At 43.9% G+C, this 25382-nt stretch overlaps 1 protein-coding gene across 1 annotated transcript in view; it reads right to left on the bottom strand.

Annotated features, from left to right (window-relative positions):
- The window catches only part of LOC139381540 (sorting nexin-29-like), a 156394-nt gene that overhangs the window by 55781 nt on the left and 75231 nt on the right, over window positions 1-25382 (bottom strand). Inside the window, exon 15 of the mRNA XM_071125164.1 lies at window positions 2170-2276. Within this exon, the coding sequence (XP_070981265.1) occupies window positions 2170-2276 (107 nt within the window). The remainder of the gene's footprint in view (window positions 1-2169; window positions 2277-25382) is intronic.

The following is a 25382-nucleotide window of genomic DNA, read 5'->3' as shown; positions in this document are numbered from 1 at the left end:
TCCCTTCATCCCCTCCCTTTCCTCCCCCTCTCTTCCCCTCCCTCCCCCACCCCTCTCTCTTCCTCTCTCTCTCCCACTGTCCTTCTTCCCCTCCCCCTCCCCCTCTCTTCCTCGCGAAATGTCTCTTCCCCTCTCTCTCCCCTCCCCTCCCCCTCCCTCTCTTCATCCCCTCCCTCACTTTTTATCCCCTCCCTCCCTCTATTCCCTCCCTCACTTTTTATCCCTCCCCTCCCTCTCTCTACCATCTCTCCCTCCCCTCTCTTCCTCCCCCCTCCCCTCCCTCCTGTAATTTCTCTTCCCCTCCCTCACGCAATTTCTCTTCCTTCCTCCCCTCCCTCTCTTCCTCCCCCTCTCTCTTCCCCCTCTCCCTCCCCATCCTTCCCCTCCCTCTTCCTCCCCTCCTCTCTCTCTCCCTCCCTCCCCATCCTTCCCCTCCCCTCCCCTCCCTCCCTCCCACTCTCTTCCTTCCTCCCTCCCTCCCGCACTCTTCCTCCCCTCCCTATATCTTCCTCCCATCTCTTCCCTCTTCCTCCCTGTCTCCCTCTTCCCCTCCCCACCTCCCTCCCCTGTTCCCCGCCTCCCTCTTCCCCACCTCCCTCTCTAGGATGTGCTGATGCTGAGCTGGGAGTACCATCCCAAGCAGAAACAGCCACCATAGCTGACCTGCTATCTAACACAAGTAATTGGATGTGAAACGAGTCTAAAGAGAGAGCGGAGAGAAGCGGAAAGAGGAGACGACAGGCTTAGCTTTCCCTCAGAGGAGGGAGGAAGATAGGGGAGAGATTAGTGTCAGTGCCTGGGTGCACACAGTCCCTCTCTCACTGACTCACTTTACCCAGAAATCACTACAAACAGGAAGTGACCTGGGCGGGGGGGTGGGGGTACACCACATGCTGAGCTGTCCACTGCAATCAGATGGGCACACAAACACACACTGGCAATTTGTTGGGCCTTATTTAATCCATCCTTATTCATAAGAAATATTTAAGATCAATATATGAGTGGCATCAGTGAAGCATGTTTCCAGGCATAGGCTGCTATTATTGTGAGTATTTTCTAAACTGAACAGAAAGAAAATACTTAATTGTTGTGGTGTTTCTGCTGTTGGATAATTAATATGAGCGAGAGAGAGCGAGAACACATCAAAAGATCCAGAGATCCCAAAGGAGTCTCCGACCTATATCACACTGTTATAACACACACATCTCTCCTACACAAAATCACTAATACATCCCATAATAGTACCTTACAATAAGTCTGGTTAGAAAGACTTTAGATTATACAGGTGGTTATTCCATATCCAATACCCTTTCACTATGGCCCCAGTGGAACTTAAAATCCATTGTCAATAGCAACAGACAACAGCATTAGCTAACCATCTGCATGTTTCAACAACTTCAGAGAGAGCATAAACAGGCAAACCAGTTGGTAACATCAATAAGTGTACCGTCTACTTGCTCAGTCCACATCCCAGTATGCTTAAGGAAGCCCTATTGAGACCGACAAGCAAGTAAATGATCGCATCAATAAGACAGTTCAGAAATAAGTGAAAAAATAGCAGAATTATTTATTATAAAATCAATCTAAAACACTTACGAATAATTGATGGAAAACCTCATTAGAATAGAGGAGGGCAGTGTTTTTTCTGTTTTTTTTATGTCATTGTCACTCAGCTCAGAGTGTCACACCGTCGGTTGGTCATTAGTTACTGTACCAAGCATGCCAAGAACTCCCAGAACCACCCACTCCCTGTCTCTGTCTCTGAGTGACTGAGGCTGCATCACCATGTGTAACAACAGAGTTGGAACTGTGCATCAGCTACCTACAAAACTCCATGGCTCTGTTGAAATACTTTAGAAATCCTCTCGAAGTAATTACTGAGTGATCTGACCAGGCTGGATTGGTGAAATCAATCTTCTTGCTTCACTGATCAGTGATGACTGTGTAGATAGTTTAAAGTTGTATTAGTCGTATGTACAGGATACAAATGGTATTCACCATCCAACGACATGCAGTACATACAGTACTTCCAGTTTCCTTCTCGAAAATGCAAAAACAATAATAAATAATAAAAGACAAAATTACGAACATAAAAGTAAATGCAGTCATCTCAGCTGCCTAAGTAGCGGTAGAGGTAAGACTGAGTCAGACAGTAACAGTAGTACCCACCTCTATGAGTTTGCGTTCGTAGCTGGCAGCCAGCTCCTCCACATCCCCCATAGACCTGCTCTGAGGGGCCAGAGTAGAACCATCACAGTTCCTCACCATGGGGAGAGCTGGAAGAGGAGAGAAGCAAACAGTTACTTGGGGAACAATAATAATCATTTTGTGGGTGCTTATATTTGTCCTGTTCCACACATGAACAATTGTGTTTTATATGCAATTAGGGTTAAGTGCCTTGCTTAAGGGCACAGAAAGATCTTTCACCTTGTAGCCAGTTTGAATCCCAGAGCCGACCTTTCAGTAACTGGCCCAACGCTCTAACCGATAGCCTAACTGCCAGCCAACATAATGATCAATATTAATGTGTTTGATATGCCTGGGGCAACAAACACACACACACCATTATCATTTGAATATTATGCAGAGGAGTATTGTCTTGTCAGTAGTTAAAGAGCCGGTTTTTCACACAGTTTTAATTGTCTGTTGGAGACCGAATAGTAGAGGGGTTACTTCCTGGAAGGTTTTAAAACAGCAACTTCTCTAAGGTATCAAACCCGCTGTATCTGCCAGGAGACGTAAACGAATAAACATTGGCATCATGACAACCATCTTCTCTAATTACTGTCTTTTGCAGCAATATTCACGTAAAAAATATTTTTTATTTTGTTTCTCAAACTGCCACACTGCTTGGCTCTCCCACACACTCCTAAAACGGTGGTTCATCACTACTAGTTCCTGCTGGCTAAAGTCATCAATAGTGAGCTTACAGCGATTCCACATCAGCTATTAACATGGCGTAATCTAGTTATAGGAGGTAGAACAACAGAAGTTAGACTTGGAGGAGCAGTGGCTCAGTAAATCACCTACTGGGTGTCAACAAACAATAACGATTCAACATGTAGAATCGCCTGGAAATGAAAATGACAGCCAATGTTCTGTGGTCAGAAGTAATTGCACAATCACCTGCTGCTTTTTACTGTTCAACAGCATGGTCTGTTTTGTTCTTTATTTGTTGTTTATTCTGGTCTCTTGGGTGTTCATCTCTTTTTTAGATTTATTGGAGCTCTCATAATGAACTGCTTTCCTTCTTGCTAACACACTGGGCACATTGGCCGGACATGTTGGAATTGTTGTTTGAGCCTCACAACCTCTTCACCCTCAAGAACATCTGGACATCCACAATGGACACACACATCTGGGAATGACACTGTGATTGCTGAGTAATACTGCGTCTCCACTTGCATTCCACAGGTTAGACCAGTGGTTCTTAACCTTGTTGGAGGTACTGAACCCCACCAGTTTCATATGCGCATTCACCGAACCCTTCTTAATTGAAAAAAAAAATCAAATTCAAAACATAGGTATATATTTGACTGGTGCACAAAATGAACCGTGCATCAACATCACTGTGTTCAAAGAACAAAATCATCAAAACATTTTCACACAGATGATCATTTTCACACAAAAACAAAAACATAATAATGAATATTTACTGCAAATCAGTGTGACTTCTGCTGTTGCCTTTCAGAGACCAGTTCAGAAATGCGCGGCTTCACCTTGGCAAGTGCCACTCATGTCATTTTCGCAACAAAGTCTGTTCCTTTTCTTCGTTTTTATGTCCAGCATCCTTGAAAAGGATTGCTCGCAAAGATATGTTGTAACAAACGGTATGAAAATCTCCAGAGCTTTCTTAGCAATAACAGGGTACGTTACCATTTGTTGACACCAAAACGTTGAAAGCGTTGTTGTTCTAAAGAGTTGCTGTTGAACCTGGCTCTGCTGAATTTCAATGATTTCATCGAGGTATTCATCATTGACATCTGTTGTCTCAACACTAAACGTGAACGGCTGTCTCACCCATGCTGGATGACTCTCTTGTAGGGAAGTATCCGTCGAGAGAATTTGCAAGCTCATCTAAGTGCGTTGCAATTGCTTGCTTCAGTTCAGCGGGTACAGAAATGTCTCCGATTCCAGATACATCTTCGATCTTACTTACACAGTCGTCCAGCAGGGGAAAGTTTGCGAAGTTATTGTTCTCTGTTTGTCGTTTCCATAACGGTAGCTTTTTTTTAAAAGCCTTCATGTTTTCCTCCTCTTCGATGATGTTGACCGCCCTGCATCTTTTGATTGAGATGATTGAGAGCTGCGAAGATATCGGCCATGTACGCTAAAATGAGAATGAACTCAGAATTTTTGAAGCAATCTGCATGACAATGTTGGTGCTCTTGCAAAAACAGTGCTAATTCCACACGCACGGCAAAAACACGATTCAGCACCTGTCCCCGGGATAACCACCTAACGTTAGAATGGTACAGAAGTACCTCGAATTCAGAGCCCATTCCTTTACACAGCTCACTGAAGATGCGATGCCGCAGAGCACTAGTTCGCACATAGTTCACGCATTCCACTACAATTTTTAATACTTCTGCCAGTTTTGGAGGCAAGGTTTTTGTTGCCAACGCATGCCTGTGCAGAATACAATGCGTAACAATGATGTGTGGTGCATCGGCTTTCACTAGCGCACCAAAACCAGACTTTCTTCCCAGCATGACTGGAGCTCCGTCCGAACAAACTGCAGAAACCATATCCCACGAAAGATTGTTGTCTTTGAAGAAGTCATCCACAAGTTTCTTCACATCGGCTGCCTTAGTTGTTGTTGTAAGAGGCTTACAAAATAAAAATGATTCCTTTATCACGTCGTCTTTCACATAGCGCACGAATACAGCAAGCTGGCTTAGATTGGAAACGTCTGTGGTCTCGTCGAGTTGAAGGCTGAATTTTGCCGGGCTTGAAATCAGATCTGCAACTACTTGAGCCAAGATGTCTTTGCTCATGTCCTCTATTCTGTCGCTGATGGTGTCATTTGAAAGAGGAATTTGGGATAACTTAACTTCGGCCTCTTTTCCCAGCATGATATTCGCCATCTTCAACGCAGCTGGTTTTATGAGTGTTTCACCAATGGTGTGTGGTTTGCCCTGCTTTGCGATCAGGTAAGCAACTTCGTACGATGCTGTGAGGATCGGTTTGTTGATGGGTACAAAGCCGAGAACAGGCAGAGTAGCCTTTTCATCGAATCTGGCTCTCTTCACCTTGAATTCAGCGAGCGTTGTGTTCTTGTATTTTCCATCTCCATGCAGCTTAAGGAAGTGTTCTCATAGTTTTGCCGGTGCTAGACTAGAATTGCTCAACTTGGCATTGCAAATCATGCAGTTAGGACACTGACTCCCATCACGTTCCGTTATACATGTGAATCCATATTGTACATATTCGTCCGACCACTTTCTTTTTTTGCTCGACATAGTAAGTATGAAGGGATTAAAATATTAAGAAAGAAATCACAAGTCGACTACTGAGCACACCAAATTCCCTGCAGCACAGATAGGCCAAGCGATGTAGCGTGATCACCTGCAGCCAATGATGGCCAAGCGGGGCGTGTCATCACGAATCATATTAATCGAATGTGTGTCTTGATCTCCGCCGAACCCCTGAGACTGACTCACCGAAGCCCTGGGGTTCGATCGAACCCAGGTTAAGAACCACTGGGTTAGACCCTTGAAAGCAACTATCTGCTCGTGATATGGATTGTCTTCTTGGAAAAGCTCTGAACCACATGTAAAAATGTTCTCATCCCCAACCCTCTCCTCAGGAAACGCAAGGGTGGCCTGGCAAGGGATTAAATCCATGGCTAGCGCCCCCCATATAGGCAGGGGAAAACCCAGTGCTGACCTTGGGGGACATGAGGACCAGAACATGGCTAACGAACTGAATGTTTTCTTCTTAAGATTTGAATCAGACAACTTGGTGTCGGAGGTAAATCAAATGGAAGCATCATTACAAATGTTTGAGGGAGTTGTTGTTAAACAGTCTGACGTTTTAAAGTTGTTCAGGGGATGTAACACATACAACAGCCCAGGCCCAGACAAAATAAGTGGAGATGTGTTAAAGCACTGTGCTGAACAACTGGCTGGTGTTTTTACAGACATTTTCCAATCCTCACTCGACCAGCAACACGTTCCAGTATTGTGGAAAAAATCAATAATTATACCAATTCCTCAAGCATCTAATCCCTCTGTGCTGAATAACTTTGGCCCTGTCGCTTTGACATCCTTAGTTATGAAATGCCTTGAGAAACTTGTGAAAAGTCATATTCTCAGTGTCACCCAGAAGCTCCTCAACCGGTTTCAGTTTGCCTATCAGAGGAGTTGATGATGCCATTCTTACCCTCCTTAACATGGTCTATAGACATCTAGAGGGTGCCCAATCCCATGTTAGGGTTCTGTTTGTTGACAATTCTTCTGCCTTCAACACAATCCAGCACTACATTCTGGCACAGAGACTCGTTCGGGGCTCCTTAGATGGGGGGCTGGTTTTGTGGTTGTTGGACTTCCTGAGCCAACGCTCACAGCGAGTCAAAACAGGTCCCCACGTGTCAGACATATACAATACTAACATAGGCTCTCCTCAGGGATGTGTTTTGTCCCCACTCCTGTACATCTTGTACACTAATAGTTGTACTAGTTCCCATCCTGACAGACACCTCGTTAAGTTCGTTGACGACACTGCCTTGATCAGCCTGTTGCATGATGAGGAACATCATGGCCCGGTTCTAGTTTACTTTGTAGAGTGGTGTGACGAATCACACTTGGTCCTCAATACCAATAAGACCAAAGAGATGTGCATAGACTTCAGGAAGTGTACAACACCAACCTCTGCAACATCTATCAGAGGTCAGAATATACAATAGAGATTGTAGAGGAATACAAATACCTGTGTGTCCTCTTGGACAATAAGCTTCAGTGGAGTAAATGTACAGACCTGATCTACAAAAAGAGCCAGAGACTTTTAGATTAACTAACTTCAAAGTAATGACTCGGGACGTCGGGTTTGATACGAAAGCTTCTTTTAGTAATAATACTTGTTCACGTTACATTTAACAACTTTGTTTTGGTACAGAGCAATGCAGGTAAGATGCTATCGGAAAGTCAGCCAACAATCACTGCACCTGCACATAATTGGCGCGTTCTCTCTCATTCCTCTCGCAAGGCATTCTGGGACTTGCAGTCAAAAAGCGTAATTCAACACAACCCAATACAATTACATATGCAAATAAATCTAAAGAAATATCTTTAGATACAGCTCAAAGAATAAACTAAAACATTAACTCTGTAACAAATTAAAGTTACAACAGAGACTGTACTTGTTCAAAAAGCTGGTATCTTTTAATGTAGACTGTACTATACTGATTCTGTTTTACAAATCTTTCATTGAGAGTATTTTAACTTTTTGTATTGTTTGTTGGTTTGGCAATGCCACTGTCAGCCAGAGAAATATGCTGAGAAGGATTATCACCACAGCAAGCAAGGTACTTGGAGTCAAACAGACAGGCCTGGATGAGATCTTTAAGGTCAGGGCCCTCCCCAAGGTACTTGGAGTCAAACAGACAGGCCTGGATGAGATCTTTAAGGTCAGGCCCTCTGTAAGGCTCACAAAATCATTTTAGACCCAAGCCACCCCCTGTACCCAGACGTTATACTATTCCTCTCTGGGCACAGGTATAGGGCACCCCTCGGCAGGAAAAACACAACTAGACAATCATTTGTGCCAGGTGTGATATCCCTCCTAAATAGATCGGGCTAATGTTCCTATCGACTCATTAAGGCCAGCAGGCTAGTCTTTTTAAAAATGTTTTATTGGTATGTAACTGTTATGAAAGTTGTAGTGTCAATTTAGTTTTGCATTTAAATGCCACTTTAAACATGTACATGACACTGCAACAAAATGTCCCCATGGGGACAATAAAGTCAGTCAGTAATGCGTAGAGCTATTCTTCTTTAGACAGCTTTTGGCTTCTCACATTACAAAATGCACAGGAATTAAATCATCAACATGTATTGATCACATTTTTACTAACGCTGCAGATATTTGCTTTAAAGCAGTATCCAAATCCATAGGATGTAATGATCACAATATAATAGCCACATCTAGGAAAACCAAAGTTCAAAAGGCTGGGCCTAATATAGTGTATAAGAGGTCATACAAAAAGTGTTGTAGTGATTCATATGTTGATGATGTAAAGACTATTTGCTGGTCTGTGGTGTGTAATGAGGAGCAACCAGACGCTGCACTTGACGCATTTATGAAACTAATTCCAGTTACTAATAAGCACACACCCATTAAGAAAATGACTGTAAAAAGTGTTAAATCCCCTTGGATTGATGAGGAATTGAAAAATAGTATGGTAGAGAGGGATGAGGCAACAAGTTACGGCAATTAAGTCTGGCAGCCCGACTGATTGGCAAATTACTGAAAATTAAGAAATCATGTGACTAAACTAAATAAAAATAAACTACATTATGAAACAAAGATAAATTATATAAAGAATGATAGTAAAAAGCTTTGGGGCACCTTAAATTACATTTTGGGAGAGAAAGCCAACTCTGCTCCATTCATTTATTGATTCAGATGGCTCATTCATCAAAGCCCACTGATATTGCAAACTACTTTAATGACCTTTTCATTGGAAAGATAAGCAAACTTAGGGATGACATGCCAGCAACAAACGCAGACTCTAAACATCCAAGTATATCGGACCAAATTATGAAAGACAAGAATTGTAATTTTGAAATCAGTAAAGTCAGTGTGGAAGAGGTGAAAAAATTATTGTTGTCTATCAACAATGACATGCCACCGGGGTCTGACAATTTAGATGGAAAATGACTGAGGATAATAGCAGGCGATATTGCCACTCCTATTTGCCACATCTTCAATTTAAGCCTACTAGAGAGTGTGTGCCCTCAGGCCTGGAGGGAAGCTAAAGTCATTCCGCTACCCAAGAATAGTAAAGCCTCATTTACTGGCTCAAATAGCTGACCAATCAGCCTGCTACCAACCCTTAGTAAACTTCTGGAAAAAAATGTTTGACCAGAAATAATGCTATTTTACAGTAAACAAACTGACAACAGAACTTCAGCATGCTTATAGGGAAGGACACTCAACAGGCACAGCACTTACACAAATGACTGATGATTGGCTGAGAGAAACTGAAGATAAAATCATTGTGGGGGCTGTCTTGTAAGACTTCAGTGCAACTTTTGACATTATTGATCGTAGTCTGCTTCTGGAAAAACTTGTGTTATGGCTTTACACCCCCTGCTATAATGTGGATTAAGAGTTACTTGTCTAACAGAACACAGAGGGTGGTCTTTAATGGAAGCCTATCAAATATCAAATATAATCCAGTTAGAATTACCCAGGGTAGCTGTTTAGGCCCCTTGATTTTTTCAATTTTTACTAACGACATGCCACTGACTTTGAGTAAAGCCAGAGTTTCTATGAATGCGGATGACTCAAAACTATACACATCAGCTACAACAGCGACTAAAATGACTGCAACACTCAACAAAGAGCTGCAGTTAGTTTCAGAGTGGGTGGCAAGGAATAAGCCCTAAACATTTCTAAAACTAACAGCATGTCACGCCCTGGTCGAAGTATTTTGTGTTTATCTTCATTTATTTGGTCAGGCCAGGGTGTGGCATGGGTTTTTGTATGTGGTGTGTTGGTATTGGGATTGTAGCTTAGTGGGGTGTTCTAGTTAAGTCTATGGCTGTCTGAAGTGGTTCTCAATCAGAGGCAGGTGTTTATCGTTGTCTCTGATTGGGAACCATATTTAGGCAGCCATATTCGTTGCGTGTTTTGTGGGTGATTTTCCTTAGTGTCCTGATGTCCTTGTTCTGTGTGTATGTGCACCAGTATTAGGCTGTTTCGGTTTTCGTTACGTTTATTGTTTTGTAGTGTTTGTATTTAGATTCGTGTTGCTTCAGTTTAATAAACATGGATCGCAACCTACACGCCGCATTTTGGTCCGACTCTCCTTCACACCTAGAAAACCATTACACAGCATTGTATTTGGAGCAAAACACTCACTAAACCTCAACTAAATCTTGTAATAAATAATGTGGAAATTGAGAAAGTTGAGATGACTAAACTGCTTGGAGTAACCCTGGATTTTAAACTGTCATGGTCAAAACATATTGATACAACAGTAGCTAAATGGGGAGAAGTCTGTCTATAATAAAGTGATGCTCTGCCTTCTTAACAACACTATCAACAAGGCAGGTCCTACAGGCCTTGGTTTCGTCACACCTTGACTACTGTTCAGTCGTGTGGCTAGTGCCACAAAGGACATAGGAAAATTGCAATTGGCTCAGAACAGGGCAGCACAGCTGGCCCTTGGATGTACACAGAGAGCTAATATTAAAAATATGCATGTCAATCTCTCCTGGCTCAAAGTGGAGGAGAGATTGACTTCATGACTACTTTTATGAGAGGTATTGACATGTTGAATGCACCGGGCTGTCTGTCTAAACTACTGGCACACAGCTCGGACACCCATGCATACCCCACAAGACATGCCACAAGAGGTCTCTTCACAGTCCAGAACAGACTATGGGAGGCACACAGTACTACATAGAGCCATGACTACATGGAACTCTATTCTACATCAAGTAACTGACGCGGCAGGGTAGCCCAGTGGTTAGTGTTGGACTAGTAACCGGAAGGTTGCAAGTTCAAATCCCCGAGCTGACAAGGTACAAACAAATCCGTCGTTCTGCCCCTGAACAGGCAGTTAACCCACTGTTCCGTCATTGAAAGTAAGAATTTGTTCTTAACTGACTTGCCTAGTTAAATAAAGGTAAAAAAAAAAAAAACTGACGCAAGCAGTAAAATAGATTAAAAAAAAACACCTTATGGAACAGCGGGGACTCTGAAGCAACACAAACATTGGCACAGACACACACGATAACATATGCACTATAAATACACATGAATTTAGTATTGGTGGAGTAGGGGCCTGAGGGCACACCGTGTGTTGTGAATGTTTTAAAATTGTATAAACTGCCTTATTTTGCTGGACCTCAGGAAGAGTAGCTGTTGCTTTGGCAGCAGCTAATGGGGATCCATAATAAATACAAAAAATACATTCAACACAGTTGATGGTGGCTCTCACCTTTGCACTGACGATGGCAGCACTCCTCTTTATATGTTCTATATTTGGTGTCAGAAAAGGCCTATCCATGTCAGTGGTGTCCAAGCTGTACAGATCATACCATTTCTGGTACTCACGTCTGTCTGCTGTCAATGTTGGATCAAGAATTTCGCTACACCCTCAATAACATCTGCTAAACACGTGTATGTGACCAATAACATATGATTTGATCAGGCACAAATCTTCATTTCTTAAATTGTTCTTCTGGCAAGCATGGAGGATTCATTAAGCAGTACCAGCATGGATCTTCTCCCTCGCATTTCTTGATCTGTGTATTTTGACATCTTGAAATGTCTGTCCTGGAATTGCTTGTACTGTTCCTTGTCAAGGCCTTTTCTGCTGAGGTCATGTATCATGTCAACTTCTGTATCAATAATGTTGAATTTCTTCTTGTTGCGGGCTGACACTGTTAAGCATTTTGCTACACCCACAATAACATCTGCTAAACATGTGTATGTGACGAATAAAATTACATTTTAATTTGATGTACTTCTACGCGTGTTCCTTTCCACTTCAGGTGCTCAAACCGACCAATCACAAGAGCTGCAACAGGATGCATACTCTTTTCAAAAGCCTCTTTCATATCTGGTTGTTTGGTGGCTGTTTCGCGTAGGCTTGTCATTGTGCCTCACTTCTTCACACACTTCTCATTTGATTCTTCCATCTTCTTCCTAGCCAGGGCTGTTCCCTGAAGCCCCAAGTTTAGAAGGGAATTAACTCCCTCGGCAGGGTTGGCCCAGCTGTCACCTGGTGCTGTTCTACAGGCGATAAGCATGTCAAGATCCAGTTGAACAAACAGGAGTGTGTGGCATGCTTGAACAGAGGCATATGTGGTTCTGTGGTCTGGCCCACCACCATGAATGATCAAGATTTACTTGTTGAGAAAGACATCTTCACTGTAGTTCTCTCCTCTGAGAATGCTGAGATGTTCAACTGTGTGTCGAAGGGGCATGGATGGCTGGACAATCTTGTCCTTGACAGTGATATGAACTTTCCCATCATAGAATGAACTAGATGGAGATGCTGGGATATCTGGGATCAACTTGACAGATGGTACTGATGTGGTAATCATGGTCGGCAGCCAAGCAATGCTTGGATGTCTGCCTCTGTTACAGGTCCCTATAGGCTGGCCAGGTTCTCTGACAGGGATGATTGCCTTATCATCCACACATAACATTTCACATGCAAGCAAACTTTTTAATGTAGTTGCACTGTACTGCAACAAACTTTGAATCTTGATGTCCCTTTCTTATCACCCGAGACTGGACCATGAACTTGAGGTCAAACCTTCCTGTGTACTGGAGAGCAGACATGGACCATGGATTCTTGGGTGTAAACTGCAGTCTTAGATACTGTATTGATGGGATTTTAGTTTCTGGTGGGAGCCACTTTTCCACCATGTCACGCAAGTCCTCAACTGAAATATCAAAAGGTAAATACAAGTACTCCCCATGTCTGTGATCGTTGACCTGAACTGTGTATTCGTTAAAATACTTGTGGTTTTCCATTCAGTTTCCTTATATCATCCAGCAAAGTACATTGCCAGTGGCACGCACACACTTTGTGAAGATCAGCAGCTCCACAATATTGTGATCAACTGTCTCCAAGGTGGGGGCTTTTCGTGGCAGCCAGACGAGACAATCAAAGGGTGTGGGGAATCCGTTAGACATCCGTTAGACTTTTCTTCACACAAAGTTTGTCCTTGTCTTTCGGCGCTAAACATTCAGGAACATGTTTGTGTTCTTTATGCGTAATGAAGTGGAGTCTATTATGAAGGTAATGGCCGTCAGAAATCCCTTTTCTTTTGACAATGTTTTCACTTTCACTCTGTTCTGCAGAGTGGTCAATGGAAAAAAGTATTACTACCATCGTCAGTGGCAATTTCTACATGTTCTCTAAGAATCACTCAATAAGAGCATTGGGGGCCAACACACAAACCTACACACACAGACACACACACATCCATCCACAGGGGAGGCAGAAGAGGCTAGGTTAATTAACATGGTAATCAAAGCAATCTCCTTTCATAGTCCCATCACACACTCTGCTTCCTGTATCGGTCCTCCAGATAACTCTGTGTGTGTGTGTGTTTAGTTTTTTGAATCGGCCCATCAGAGAGAGACTGTGTCTGCACTGATGGCCCCAAATGACAAGAGCAGGCATGCAAGATCTGATCCGCATGCATGAAATTACACACACACCAACTTTGTCCTATTCCGTTAAAACAACAACCCATGAGTGAATGTGTTGAAATCACCACTTAACATGCTCTGATGACATCAATCAAACTGTTTGGCTGACCAGTGTATACTGATAAGCTACGTCATGTGAGACTGGACTTCTAACGGAGTTGAAACTGAGTCCAAATCATAGATATGCTAACACATAAAAACCACTGTCAAAGCTACGGAGGGTTTTTATTGGTACAGCTTTTTCAAGGGGTTGTACACTACATGACCAAAAGTATGTAGACTCCTGTTCGTTGAACATCTCATTCCAAAAATCGTAGGCATTAATATGTAAACTCAGCAAAAAAAGAAACGTCCCTTTTTCAGCGCCCTGTCTTTCAAAGATTATTTGTAAAAATCCAAATAACTTCACAGATCTTCATTGTAAAGGGTTTAAACAACATTTCCCATGCTTGTTCAATGAACCATAAACAATTAATGAACATGCACCTGTGGAACGGTCGTTAAGACACTAACAGCTTACAGACAGTAGGCAATTAAGGTAACAGTTATGAAAACCTAGGACACTGAAGAGGCCTTTCTACTAACTCAGAAAAACACCAAAAGAAAGATGCCCAGGGTCCCTGCTTTCTGCGTGAACGTGCCTCGGGCATGCTGCAAGGAGGCATGAGGACTGCAGATGTGGCCAGGGAAATAAATTGCAATGTTTGTACTGTGAGACGCCTAGACAGTGCTACAGGGTGACAGGACAGACAGCTGATCATCCTCGAGGTAGGCAGACCACGTGTAACACCTGCACAGGATCGATACATCCGAACATCACACCTGCAGGACAGGTACAGGATGGCAACAACAACTGCCCGAGTTACACCAGGAACGCACAATCCCTCCATCAGTGCTCAGACTGCCTGCAATAGGCTGAGAGAGGCTGGACTTAGGGCTTGTAGGCCGGGTTGTCTGGTGAGGACCTGGCTTACATCACCGGCAACAATGTTGTCTATGGGCACAAACCCACCGTCGCTGGACCAGACAGGACTGGCAAAAAGTGCTCTTCACTGACGAGTCGCGGTTTTGTCTCACCGGGGGTGATGGTCGGATTCGTGTTCATCGTTGAAGGAATGAGCGTTACACAGAGGCTTGTACTTTGGAGCGGGATCGATTTGGAGGTGGAGGGTCCGTCATGGTCTGGGGCGATGTGTCACAGCATCATCAGACTGAGCTTGTCATTGCAGACAATCTCAACGCTGTGTGTTACAGAGAAGACATCCTCCTCCCTCATGTGGTACCCTTCCTGCAGGCTCATCCTGACATGACCCTCCAGCATGACAATGCCACCAGTCATTCTGCTCGTTCTGTGCGTGATTTCCTGCAAGATAGGAATGTCAGTGTTCTGCCATGGCCAGCCTAGAGCCTGGATCTCAATCCCATTGAGCACGTCTGGGACCTGTTGGATCGGAGGGTAAGGGCTAGGGTCATTCACCCCAGAAATGTCTGGGAACTTGCAGGTGCCTTGGTGGAAGAGTGGGGTAACATCTCACAGCAAGAACTGGCACATCTGGTGCAGTCCATGAAGAGGAGATGCACTGCAGTACTTAAAGCTGGTGGCCACAACAGATACTAACTGTAACTTTTGATTTTGACCCCCTTTTGTTCAGGGACACATTATTCAATTTATGTTAGTCACATGTCTGTGGAACTTGTTCAGTTTATGTCTCAGTTGTTGAATCTTATGTTCATAAGTTTGCTGAAAATAAACGCGGTTGACAGTGAGAGGACGTTTCTTTTTTTGCTGAGTTTAGTTGGTCCCCCTTTGCTGCTAAAACAGCCTCCACTCTTCTGAGAAGGCTTTCCACTAGATGTTGAAACGTTACTGCGGGGACTTGTTTCCATTCAGCCACAAGAGCATTAGTGAGGTCGGGCATTGGTGTTGGGCAATTAGTCCTGGCTCTCAGTCGGGGTTCCAGTTCATCCCAAAGGTGTTTGATGGGGTTGAGGTCATGGCTCTGTGCAGGCCAGTCAAGTTCTTCCACACCGATCTCGACAAAACATTTTTGTATGGACCTCGCTTTGTGCACGGGGTGTCCACATACTTTTGTATATATTATATCTTACCAACCACTAATGTATTTGGACCTCCCCAAACATCCTGTTTACTTCTACAGTACATTATCATGTCTATTGTTTATCATACTGTCACGTTCTGACCTTGGTTCCTTTATTTTGTCTTTGTGTTAGTTTGGTCAGGGCGTGAGTTGGGGTGGGTAGTCTATGTTCCTTTTTCTATGTTGTATTTCTGTGTTTGGCCTGGTATGGTTCTCAATCAGAGGCAGCTGTCATTCGCTGTCTCTGATTGAGAATCATACTTAGGTAGCCTTTTCCCACCTGTGTTTTGTTGGGTGATTATTTTCTGTTTAGTGTTTTCTGCACCTTACAGGACTGTTTCGTTTTTTTCAAGTTGTTATTTTGTATTTCAGTGTTCAGTAATAAAACATCATGAACACATACCACGCTTCACATTGGTCCGATATTTCATAATCGTCGTCAGACAACGAATACAACCGTTACAGAATCACCCACCACAACCGGACCAAGCAGCGTGGTAACCAGGAGCAGAGGGTTCTGGACTCCTGTACATGGGAGGAGATTTTGGACGGAAAGGGACCAGGCTGGGGACACAGGCTGGGGAATATCGCCGCCCCCGGGAAGAGCTGGAGGCAGCCAAAGCCGAGAGGCGGCATTATGAGGAGCTAGCACGGCAGTGCAACAGGGACGAGAGGCTGCCCCCAAAATGTATTGGGGTGGGGGCACACGGGGAGTGTGGCTAAGTCAGGTAGGAGACCTGAGCCAACTCCCCGTGCTTACCGTGGAGAGAGGTGGACCGGGCAGGCACCGTGTTACGCCGTGAGGCACACGGTGTCCCCAGTGCGCAGGCATAGCCCGGTGCGCTACATCGCAGCGCCTCGTATCGGCCGGGCTAGAGTGGGCATCGAGCCAGGTGCTATGAAGCCGGCTCAGCGCATCTGGTCTCCAGTGCGTCTCCTCGGCCCGGGGTATATGGCACCAGCCCTACGCACGATGTCCCCGGTTCGCCAGCACAGCCCAGTGCGGTCTGATCCACCCCGCCGCACTGGCCGGGCTACGGGGAGTATCCAGCCAGGACAGGTTGTGCAAGCTCGGTGCTCGAGACCTCCAGTGCACCTCCACGGTCCCGTCCATCCGGTGCCTCCACGCACCAGGCCTCCGGTGGCAGCCCCGCCCACCAGGCTGTCTCTCCGTCTCCTCCCTCCAGGTGCTCCCTCCTGTCCAGCACTTCCAGGTGCTCCCACCTGTCCAGCGCTTCCAGAGTCTCCCTCCTGTCCAGCGCTGCCAGAGTCTCCCTCCTGTCCAGTGCTGCCAGAGTCTCCCTCCTGTCCAGCGCTGCCAGAGCCGCCCGTCAGTCAGGAGCTGCCAGAGCCGCACGTCTGTCCCGAGCTGCCAGAGCCACCCGTCTGTCCTGAACTGCCAGAGCCACCCGTCTGTCCTGAGCTGCCAGAGCCGCCCGTCTGTCCTGAGCTGCCAGAGCCGCCCGTCAGTCAGGAGCTACCAGAGCCGCCCGTCAGTCAGGAGCTGCCAGAGCCGCCCGTCAGTCAGGAGCTGCCAGAGCCGCCCGTCAGTCAGGAGCTGCCAGAGCCGTCCATCTATTCGGGACCCGCTGCAAGGGTCCCCGGTCCGAGGTCGGAGGCGAATGTCGCCGCTCTAAAGGCGCCACTGAAGCGGGCAAAGACTATGGTGGAGTGGGGTCCACGTCCCGCGCCAGAGCCGCCACCGCGGACAGATCCACCCAGATCCTCCCCTATAGGTTCAGGTTTTGCGGCCGGAGTCCGCACCTTCATTTATTTTGTCTTTGTGTTAGTTTGGTCAGGGCGTGAGTTGGGGTGGGTAGTCTATGTTCCTTTTTCTATGTTGTATTTCTGTGTTTGGCCTGGTATGGTTCTCAATCAGAGGCAGCTGTCGATCGTTTTAGGTAGCCTGTTTTCCCCATTTTAGTTGTGGGTGATTGTTTCTGTCTCTGTGTCATTACCAGACAGAACTGTTTCGTTTTCGTTTGTTCTACTTGTTATTTTGTTTTTGGTGTTCAACGTTATTAAATTATCAACATGGACACGTACCACGCTGCATTTTGATCCGATCCTTCATACTCCTCGTCAGAGGAAGACGAATTTCGTTACACATACAGCATCATCAGTGTGTTTCACCATTACGACTCCAGAGAGGCTTCAACCCAGTGAGGCTTCTTAGCTTGAGAAATGATAAGGGATAAATCAGGAAATCTGGTTTGACATGTCCATTTAAATCCACTTCACAATGGCCTATGAACATTCAACTTTTTAGGGTCATCAAAGACATGGCCATGATGAACTATGTTAACTTTTGTATTGATATCTTCAAAAAATAAGGAAACTTAACGATTAAGTAACGCTAAATGCTTAAAGTAATCATAAATCTCATGAACTACAGGTCATATTCACTCAGAATGTGGTCTTTGGACTCATCACAAGAGTCCCTAAAGAGTTTGAGAAAATAAGGTTGATGGATTCAAAGATGGCCACTCTATACCAGTAGATACGCCAGAGAGGCTTCAACTCCAGAGAAGTTTCAACTCCAGAGGGGTAGGATGAATCAGAGGGAAGAACAAGTGAAAGGATAAAATAAAACATGTTCAGTTATCCCCCCCCCCCACCCCCCCACCCACCCACACACACACACACGTTCAGTCAGTCAACCCAGGAACGTCAAATACCCTTGTCAAATTACACATTTTCCCAGGACATCTCACAAGAAATCAATCCACATGTACAGAGCAGTGCATCAGGGTGTGTGTGTGTGTTGTGGTGATTTTGGGGGGAAATGTAAAGTGCGTTTCAATAAATGAGTGCTGAGTGTTAATCAGGGGGAGAGAGACGCCAAGTGACTGGTTGTCGGGGTGAGAAATTAAGTGACAGCAATAATGTCCAGCCAGGGCCATTTATCATGACGGGCTGTCATCAGGTCTGAAGCTCCATCATGTAGCATTACTATCTATACAGAATCTTGTGCTCTACACACAGTCTGGCCCTATCCTTTATCTACTTAGCTGGTCTTAGGGAAACCCATCGGGAGGGAAATGTACTATTAGGGGAATGGGATCGAAACTTTTTTTTAAATAGTCCCATCCACGACACTACCCAGTGCATCACAGAAGCAATTTACTTGTGTGAATACATCACCTTTCACACTGATGGACTGGCCAATGGTCCTACAGAGAGAGGACGTGAGAAGTAGCTGAGCCACTTGTCCTACAGAGAGAGGACGAGAGAAGTAGCTGAGCTACTTGTCCTACAGCGAGGACGAGAGAAGTAGCTGAGCTACTTGTCCTACAGAGAGAGGATGTGAGAAGTAGCTGAGCCACTTGTCCTACAGAGAGAAGACGTGAGAAGTAGCTGAGCCACTTGTCCTACAGAGATAGGACGTGAGAAGTAGCTGAGCCACTTGGTTTAAATCAGATAGAGAAATGATGAGCACAGTCAATGCATCTCAATCATCTACAAGTGGTGCTTCACTACTGCAGGTACCCACGTGGGGAAATTAGGTACCGTTGCTATGTTACACTCCTGCCAATGGTGAGTTGGATATTATTGGGTATCTGAGGTACCAATGCCTCTGTAGTAAAATGGTTCCCAATTATAGAGAAAATAGTATTTGTCTCTTCTTCAGAGCCGCTGAGCTACTGAAACTACTCCGAGTTTTCTGCATTATCAACTGCTCCTTTTCACAAGTACAGATGAGATCCCAGAAACCAATCAGTATCAAGGAGTTGTACAATTATTAAAACTTCATCTAAACCTGTGATTGCGGCTCCTATGAAAATGCAACGAAAAGCAATTGAATTTGGTTTTATAAGTCAAAGCTACTGAATGCATACTGTAGTCTATTTGGAGGCATATCTGAAATAGAGTTTAGATTCTCTGAACTGTTGAGTTGTACATTTGAACAGAAAGCATATATTTCGTTACATTGCGATGTGGAGGCTGCTGTCATGACTGTCCTGTTATTATCACAATGGGTCAGATCAGCTTGGCAATAACCAGACCTTCTCTCACCCACAGAAGAGGGGAGGAGGGAACTGGGCCAGTTTGACGTAAATACATGAATGATTTCTAATTCCAAACGGGTGGCGGTTTGTGTGCAAAGTATATGACTAATGTGAGAATAGTTCTAAAATATATCCACGATAAGTGTCCCCCAGCCCCATATCTGTTGTTACAAGCTGTAATATTGTGTCAGTCCGCTAGGGACCTGTTTCCATCGTATTAAGTTTCTAGTCAATAATCTATGTGTGTGTTTATCCTGTGTTATTATTTAGTTAGCTAGTAAATAAATAATGAAACCAATTTGTCTAGTACAGAATCATGAGAAAGGGTTTTTGCAGATGCATGAGGTTACGACTGTTCAGAATGATAATAGGTAATGAGGTAATTAATTGAATCGGGTAACAATTAAACCTAGTTAGTGGATTAAATAAATAAACAGTCATCAGATGAATGAAAGTAAAGTCACGACACTGCTATTTACAATCCTTATTATTGTGCCTTTGTGGATGATTAAATATGCATTTTAAATAAATACCTCACCCAATAATGATCTCCTATTCTTCACTTGTTTACTATACTGGGACTGAGAGAGATGTTTGTACCTACGTGTGTATTCTGTCAATGTGTGTTGATGGCATGTCAGTGTGTGTGTGTGTGTGTGTGTGTGTGTGGTGTTAGTTACTGTGTGTGTGTACTGTTTTAGAGAATAAATAATACCTAATTATTCTCATGATCAAAGCTATTATTAAAACATTTTGACCCAAAAACTTGTCTGTTGAAAAACATCAGATGTCATCTGCTGCAACCTGTTAAAACTGAGTTAAGCATTCACATCTTCTCTCTCCCTCCCTCCCTCCCACACACACACACACACACACACACAGTGATTCCCCCATATTCATTTAGCAGCCGAGCACCAACGCTGCTAAATCGTTGCCGTCACTCCAAAAAATATGATTTAAATTATTATTAGGGGTTCACAGCGAAGCTTTGAAACCTATAATTCTTAGATGTTTTTTCTTTCTTAACATGGTCAAATAACTCAGGCACAGACTGGCAATTTTTTTTCTTTCAAAATGTGCCTTAAGGTCGTCATTAATAGATTTTCTTAAATTTTGGACATATTTTTAAACCTTTGAAAAACGTATTCTCATGAACCATAAGTCCAGCTAACACCCATTGTGAGGCCCATCTTTTAAAGGTATCTGTGACCAACAGATACATATCTGTATTCCCAGTCATGTGAAATCCATAGATTAGGCCTAAGGAATTTATTTCACTTGGCTGATTTCCTCATATGAACTGTAACTCAGTAAAATCTTTGAAATTGCTGCATGTTGCATTTATATTATCGTTCAGTATAGAAAAAGGGCTTGATTACCAAAATCTCATACTATCCGTGACAAGTTGCAATGTATATTTGTGGACAAGTGAACAGTAACAGTAGGTGCGAATGAGAGCCACAAGCGCACAAACACTGCTTGCTCCTCATCATCTACCTACAATGCAGTGGCGGTGTCAACGCAATTTAATTTTCATTCACTTTGTTGTAAAATGTCCTTTGAAAAGTCACCAGAAGTAAACTTCTCACAGTCGTTCTATAAAAATTCCCCCCGGAGGGCTTGCCCCTGGACTCCCCAAGAAAGCAGCTACCTTTACCGCTGCTGCTGAAAACAATCGTAGGGGAAACACTGACATTCACATACATACAGGCACACACCCACAATACCCACCACCACACAAACCCCACAGGCAGACAAACACACTTGAACAAGCTCATACAACTCTAGTGTTCCTGTACATAACAGAGCAGAGGTACAGTAGCTACAAATACTGTAGCTTGAGCCAGGGAAGGACTGGGAAAATTCTGCTCTAAGCCTACCTAGCATCACTGGGAGCAGAAGACCAGGGGACCACACTGCCTGTGCTGGGCCCAGCAACACCCTAGGCTAACACTATATTAAGGGTCCTTAATAAACCATTTATAAACCATTCATAAAGGCATTTATAAGCATTTATAAAGACATTTACAAACCGTTTGGTCACCTTGTATTAATCATTACTCCCATATTTGTAAATGTTAGTAAGTTAGTTAATCACACATGTCAATATAAACATTTCCTTAAACATCCTGTGTTGTGTACAGTCATGGCCAAAAGTTTTGAGAATGACACAAATATTAATTTCCACAAAGTTCGCTGCTTCAGTATCTTTAGATATTTTTTGTCAGATGTTACTATGGAATACTGAAGTATAATTACAAGCATTTCATAAGTGTCAAAGGCTTTTATTGACAATTACATGAAGTTGATGCAAAGAGTCAATATTTGCAGTGTTGACCCTTCTTTTTCAAGACCTCTGCAATCCACCCTGGCATGATGTCAATTAACTTCTGGGCCACATCCTGACTGATGGCAACCCATTCTTGCATAATCCATGCTTGGAGTTTGTCAGAATTTGTGGGGTTTTGTTTGTCTACCCGCCTCTTGAGAATTGACCACAAGTTCTCAAAGGTCTGGGGACCCAAAATATTGATGTTTTGTTCCCAAAGCCACTTAGTTTTCACTTTTGCCTGATGGAAAGGTGCTCTATCATGCTGGAAAAGGCATTGTTCGTCACCAAACTGTTCCTGGATGGTTGGGAGAAGTTGCTCTCGGAGGATGTGTTGGTAGCATTCTTTATTCATTGCTGTGTTCTTAGGCAAAACTGTGAGTGAGCCCACTCCCTTAGCTGAGAAGCAACCCCACACATGAATGGTCTCAGGATGCTTTACTGTTGGCATGACACAGGACTGATGGTAGCGCTCACCTTGTCTTCTCCGGACAAGCTTTTTTCCTGATGCCCTCAACTATCAGAAAGGGGATTCATCAGAGAAAATGACTTTACCCCAGTCCTCAGCAGTCCAATCCCTGTACCTTTTGCAGAATATCAGTCTGTCCCTGATGTTAGCCTGGAGAGAAGTGGCTTCTTTGCTGCCCTTCTTGACACCAGGCCATCCTCCAAAAGTCTTTGCCTCACTGTGCGTGCAGATGCACTCACACCTGCCTGCTGCCATTTCTGAGCAAGCTCTGAACTGGTGTTGCCCCGATCCCGCAGCGGAATTAACTTTAGGAGACAGTCCTGGCGCTTGCTGGACATTCTTGGGCGCCCTGAAGCCTTCTTCACAACAATATAACTGCTCTCCTTGAAGTTCTTGATGATCCGATAAATGGTTGATTTAGGTGCAATCTTACTGGCAGCAATATCCTTGCCTGTGAAGCCCTTCTTGTGCAAAGCAATGATGACGGCACGTGTTTCCTTGCAGGTAACCATGGCTGACAGAGGAAGAACAATGATTCCAAGCACCACCCTCCTTTTGATGCTTCCAGTCTGTTACTCAAACTCAAATCAGCATGACAGAGTGATCTCCAGACATGTCCTCGTCAACACTCACACCTGTGTTAATGAGAGAATCACTGGCATGATGTCAGATGGTCCTTTTGTGGCAGGGCTGAAATGCGATAGAAATGTTTTTGGGGGATTCAGTTCATTTGCATGGCAAAGAGGGACTTTGAAATTAATTGCAATTCATCTGATCACTCTTCATACATTCTGGAGTATATGCAAATTGCCATCATACAAACTGAGGCAGCAGACTTTGTGAAAATTAATATTTGTCATTCTCAAAACTTTTGGCCACGACTGTACTTGCTCTATTACCAGGTACTGCAGGAAAGTCTACCAATGGCATGCCCATCTTTTTGTGAGACATTTCACTGGTCACCCAAAACCAAGTGTTGCAGCCGGTTCAGGGAACCCGAACCAAAAATGAAAGTGATCTATACTGTTCCGGAACAGAATCTTTTGGGAACCAATTAATAAACTTTATTTTACGTTGCGACAATTATTTTCCAGTCCCACAAAAATCGCAACGCCCTCACTCTGTCAAACTTATTCCAGCGTTTGCCTGCCAGCTGGAAATCTTTGCCTGTGGGTGTGCGTGTGTAGGCTACCTGCCACTCCCCTCTGAAGGTTACTCTAGCCTACTGACGATCTTACAAGTGTAATTCAGAAATTAGGGAGAGATGTTTATTAGAGAAGAATATATTGACTTTTTCAAGGATACGATAGTTATCACGTTTCTCATTGGATTTATTAACTACAAAAAGGTAAGACGTGTTTTTTTATTTTTTTATTCTAGTGCTGCTCTGCACACACAAGCTAGCTATCTAACATTTGCTCTGGTCCAACTTTAAACAAGCTCTGCAGTTCAAAGACATTCAAAGTTCCTCCATAGAAGCCGCTCTTCCGTAGGTATAATTCTGTGGACCTAATTCAGAAAAAGTATGTCCCAACAAGATGCCCAGCGCTTCAAGGCAAGCTTCCTCCATCCTCACCCTCAAAATATCAGTTGCATATCACGCCCTACACTGTGACTGGCAGCACAGTGTCTGTGTTTTGTCTTTCATCATGATTTAACTATGCTGTTACGGCAAAATACAATTTGCTCGTAACGATTTTCCTAAACAGATTAAATAGCCTTCCTGGTCCATATCAAGCTGCTCTATCCGCACTGATTGGTGAAGTAATTTAATGTTGAGCTAAATGTAAAAAATATATACATATATTTCTGAGGTTAAAAAAGGAACGATATCACCGGTACTTTTTGGATGTTCGAACTGGTTCAGAACTTTATTTTACTGGTTGGAACAGTGGTACAGTACAGAACTAAAAGATAATAATGGTTCCGTTCCAAACAGAGTGATTGGAAAATAATTTTGGTTCCAACCCCTGCTCAAAACATTTATGCCAAGAGTGTGCAAAGCTGTCATCAAGGCAAAGGGTGGCTACTTTGAAGAATCTAAAATTTGTTTAACACTTCTTTTGTTACTACATTATTCCATTATACCTGAAACTTGCAGATCATTTCTGTTTAGGGGGGTGGAGAATACGCAAATTGCGTTAGTATCTTTCTCTCAACATCTCAACCCGAACTTGATCAAGCATCTGAGGCAATTACGTAAGACTCTAATTCTGGGAATGCAGCTGCGATAACTCTAATCTAATAATTTCATGTCTAACAGATCAGATGACATGACACAACTTTTGCTCCAGTTCAAACAAAAGGTTAATTTCTTGACCAATGAGGTCGTCACTGGTGACAACGCCATCAATAACGGTTCGGGCAGCGATGACCCAGCATGCTTTGCTCTCACCACTTAAACAATGAGTGAAAGACCGGCTTCTCTCATTAGTGACAAGCTGCTTCTTTGCAAGAAAGTAAGTGCTGTAGATTCCCCTCCCCACTTCACAATGCTCGCTGCTGTGTTAATTGACTGCCACTTTGAAAAGTCAATCAAATTGCGTTTTGGTTATTGTGTTGATCGTCTCCACACCCACTCAAAGGGTTTTTTCGAAGATCACAACAACAACATCAATAACAGTTTGGACAGTGATGACCCAGCATGCTTTGCTCTGGCCACTTAGACGATGAGTAAACGGCCAGCATCACAGAAACAAACTGCCTTTTTCATTAGCTGCAAGCTGCATCTTCATCAGAGAACAAGCGCTGTAGTTTTCCCTCCCTCCTCTGCGATGCTTGCAGTCACCGCATCGTTAATTGATTTCCCTCCCTGCTCTGCGATGCTCGCAGTCACCGCATCGTTAATTTACTGCCATTTTCAAAAGTCAATCTAACTGCGTTTGTTATTTTGTTAATAGTCGACTCTGTGGAAAGGGAGGCCCACCCTCCCTGAGAGAGAGGATCTCACAGGCAATTAATTTGCCTCTCCGCCATAATTTAACGCAAGGCAGCAGATGACTAATGACACATTTTGAAGTGGGTCAAATCAATTATTCCTCCGTCTAGTACTGAAGACAAACGCTGTCGTGGTG

This window comes from Oncorhynchus clarkii, chromosome 23, assembly GCF_045791955.1.
Source record: "Oncorhynchus clarkii lewisi isolate Uvic-CL-2024 chromosome 23, UVic_Ocla_1.0, whole genome shotgun sequence".
In the NCBI taxonomy this organism is placed as follows: Eukaryota; Metazoa; Chordata; class Actinopteri; order Salmoniformes; family Salmonidae; genus Oncorhynchus; species Oncorhynchus clarkii.
This window is presented reverse-complemented; position numbering and strand designations above follow the sequence as displayed.